Source organism: Apis dorsata, unplaced genomic scaffold (assembly GCF_000469605.1).
Source record: "Apis dorsata unplaced genomic scaffold, Apis dorsata 1.3 scaffold_1005, whole genome shotgun sequence".
In the NCBI taxonomy this organism is placed as follows: domain Eukaryota; kingdom Metazoa; phylum Arthropoda; class Insecta; order Hymenoptera; family Apidae; genus Apis; species Apis dorsata.
The window spans coordinates 7,279-10,737 of NW_006264106.1; the positions used below are offsets into that span (position 1 = coordinate 7,279).

The 3,459-nt window shown below is 18.0% G+C and overlaps 1 protein-coding gene across 2 annotated transcripts in view; it reads right to left on the reverse strand.

Moving 5' to 3' along the window:
• Positions 1–3,459, reverse strand: part of LOC102672041 (probable cytochrome P450 303a1) — a 22,507-nt gene that overhangs the window by 6,265 nt on the left and 12,783 nt on the right. For both annotated transcript variants that reach the window (XM_031514469.1, XM_031514468.1), the window contains exon 3: positions 1,276–1,527. In XM_031514469.1, the coding sequence (XP_031370329.1) occupies positions 1,276–1,527 (252 nt within the window). The remainder of the gene's footprint in view (positions 1–1,275; positions 1,528–3,459) is intronic.

The following is a 3,459-nucleotide window of genomic DNA, read 5'->3' on the forward strand; positions in this document are numbered from 1 at the left end:
GACATGCAAAAAATATTTTAATAAATATTTTATTTTAATCAATTTAATATAAGAATATTTATTATTCCTTATTAATAAATATTATATATTAATATATATATTTGTTATAACAAATTAGTAAAAATAATAATTAAATTTAAACTATTAAATAATATCTTTAAAATTATATCTTTTCTCATTGCTGCATATATAGATGAAATGTTGATAATGATTTATGACTATTATTTATATCATTATCTTTTTCATTTTAATTATACTAATAATAATTATATCAAAAAATATTGAATTTTAAAATCCCGTATGAAAAAATGAATGATTGAATGATTGAATTTATATGATTCAATGCAAGAAAAAATTAGGATAATTATCTAAAAATTGGACTTTCTCACTGATTTTGATAATTTTTGAGTATGTTGTAGATGATAAAATTTTGAACAACTTTTTCTTATGTATGTAAATCGCCATCCAACTTTAGTTTTTGAGATATTACATAATATTTCCTATATATACATACATATATATATATACACAGTTTGTGAGCAAAAATATACAATCAATGCTTATTTATTACTTCTATAAATAAACCACAGCGATTATTCATTCAAAATGTATAACAGATTGATTAATTAGAAAGTTATATATATTTCCTTATAGATTATGATGGATTTAAAATATTTTATCTAAACTATATCTAAGTCAATCTAGTTTGTATGATTAAAATTATTGATTTATAATGATCAAAATTATAATAAACTCTCAAATAAATATAATAATGATATATTATTTGGAATTTCTATGATTATAATTTTAGTCATTCAAAGATTGTTTTATTTTTATAATTTGCGAATTTACAAAATATTTGGATTGAGATATTTTAAGTCCACTATATTATATATTATAAGTCCACTATGATCTATGAAGAAATAGCTTTTTGATCAATTCATTTGGATTATATATTTTATATATATGCCAGCTGCATATATAGAAATAGTAGATAAGTATATATTTATATACATATTATTATACAGACGAAATTTTATATAATAGTAATTTTTTTGCAAATATCTCAAAAAATAAGAATGGTAAGTAATATCTCAAAAACCAATAATTATATGTAGAAGAAAAAAATTGTTCAAATTCTTGTCCTCTAGAAAATCATTAAAATTAGTGGAAAAAATTTAGACAATTTTTTTGACACTTATCAAAATTAGTCATTTCTAATTTCTTAAACAAACTTTTTAAAAAGAAAATTTAGAAATTAAAATTAAATATTACCTCTATTAATGCCGCCTGTTCTTTTGTCATATAATATACCAAATGGTCTTCCATCGCAATCTTCATTAGAGAGCATCGATTTTATGCTCTCATATTCATTTAATACCACAACATGATTTATTCCAATTTTCATTCCGATTATTGGTCCATATTTCTTGCTCAAAACAGAAAAAGTTTTGAACAAATAATGATTTTTTTTGCGTAAATGAGAAAATTCTAAGGCACAGCCCAAAATTGGCCACCATTTTGGACCTAAAATTTTTAGAAATAATGTAATTATTTTCCATTTGTTTTATAAATTCTTAAAAAATTTTTTAATATAAATTTTATCTTAATTGATTATTTAATTATTATTATTAGATAGTTAAACTTAATATCTAATTAGTTACAATTAACTTAACATCTAATAAAAAAAAGCTTTGCTTTTTTCCAGAATCAACATTGATTTTTGAAAAAAATCAATTTTAAAAAAGTTATAATTAAATTTTTCAATTTTGTTTTAATAATAGTAATAATTCAGTTGTTCTTGACATAATGTAATTTTCCTGGATTTATTTTTCTTTCTTATTTCCAATAAAAATAACATAAATTAGTTATTAATTAAATTAATTATAATTAAGTTATAATTAATTATAACTTAAGTTATAATTATTAGATTATAAATATCTAAATATTTAAATAATGATCAAGTCATGTTTAAATAATGATAAAGTTAAAAAAATACCAAAAATTATAAAATCATTTTTATTTTCAATATAAAAGTGAAATAGTTTGATAGATATGACCAAAATTAGAGCAATTATTATTACTAATAACAAAAATTTTTATTTCTTTATAACATTATTAAATCATAATAATTTCGCTTTATCCAGATTATAAACGTTGATTCCAATATATCGAAATTATAGCTAAGCGACCAATTATTGAGTACTATGTCGTCATACGTTTACTAATTTATTTTGCTTTTATATTGAAAAAAAAAAAATAAAAAAAAAAAAAGAATTTGTATTTAGATGATTTTCTAAAAAAAAGTCTGCTCTATCATGTGATTAAATTTTTTCTTAATGTTTTAATTTTTGAAATAAATTGAAAAATAATATATATTTTTAGAATTCTTTTAATTTTAATCATTATTTAAATTTAAATTTAGATGTTTATATAACTATTTATATCATTTTTATTCGGAATAGTTCTTAGGATTATTTCGTGTCAAGAAAAAATTGAACCATTATTGTAAAAGCACAAAATATTTCCAAAGTTGAATATTTTTTTAAAATTAGTTTTTTAAAAAAATAGATTCTTGAGAAAAAACAATTTGCAAAAATTTATATTTATTATATTACAATCTATAAGAAACGTTTATTGAAAGTTACAAAATCGAAAAAAAAGATTTTAAAATTTATTGAATAATATGTATTAAATATAAAGTATTAATTTATTTGTGGAACATTTTTGGATTTGGTTTGATTCTAGAATAAACAAAGAATTCTAAAAATAAAAATATCAATTGAAATATTATTAATTTAAATTTCTAATTATAATAAATTATAATTTTTATGTACAAAATTTTATATTTATTTTAGAATATTTTGAAAAATGACGTATATTGTCATACGTACTGTTCCGAATATATATGCATATGTATATATAAATAGTATTCAATGAGTTAATAATATCTTTAAATGTAACATGTTTATCAATATATAGTACCGAAAGATTTTAAAAATATCAAAAGATTTCAAAATGAATATATAATATATATTATAATTTTATGTTATTTTAGATTATTTTATGTTATTTTGTCAATCTTTTATCTTCATAAATTTCCAATTTAACCTGGTATTGATAAATTTTTAGAAAAATATTTAAATTTTTTATTAACTTACCGATTAATTTTCTTCTTATCAATTTTAATGAGAATATATTGGAATATATTGATTTTATTTTGAATAATTTTTTTCTTTATATATAACTAACGATCGGCTTTAATTTTCGAATTATTTGCAAAATATTTTTGGTATTATACATTGAATTCCGTCCATATAGGATCGTGTATGCATCAATATAGTAAAAAATTGTTCAAAATGATGTTCAAAATGATGTTTTTTATATCATATTTTATTATGTTTATTATTATATTTCATTAAATATTCATATTTATTTATTATTTATTAATATATATTA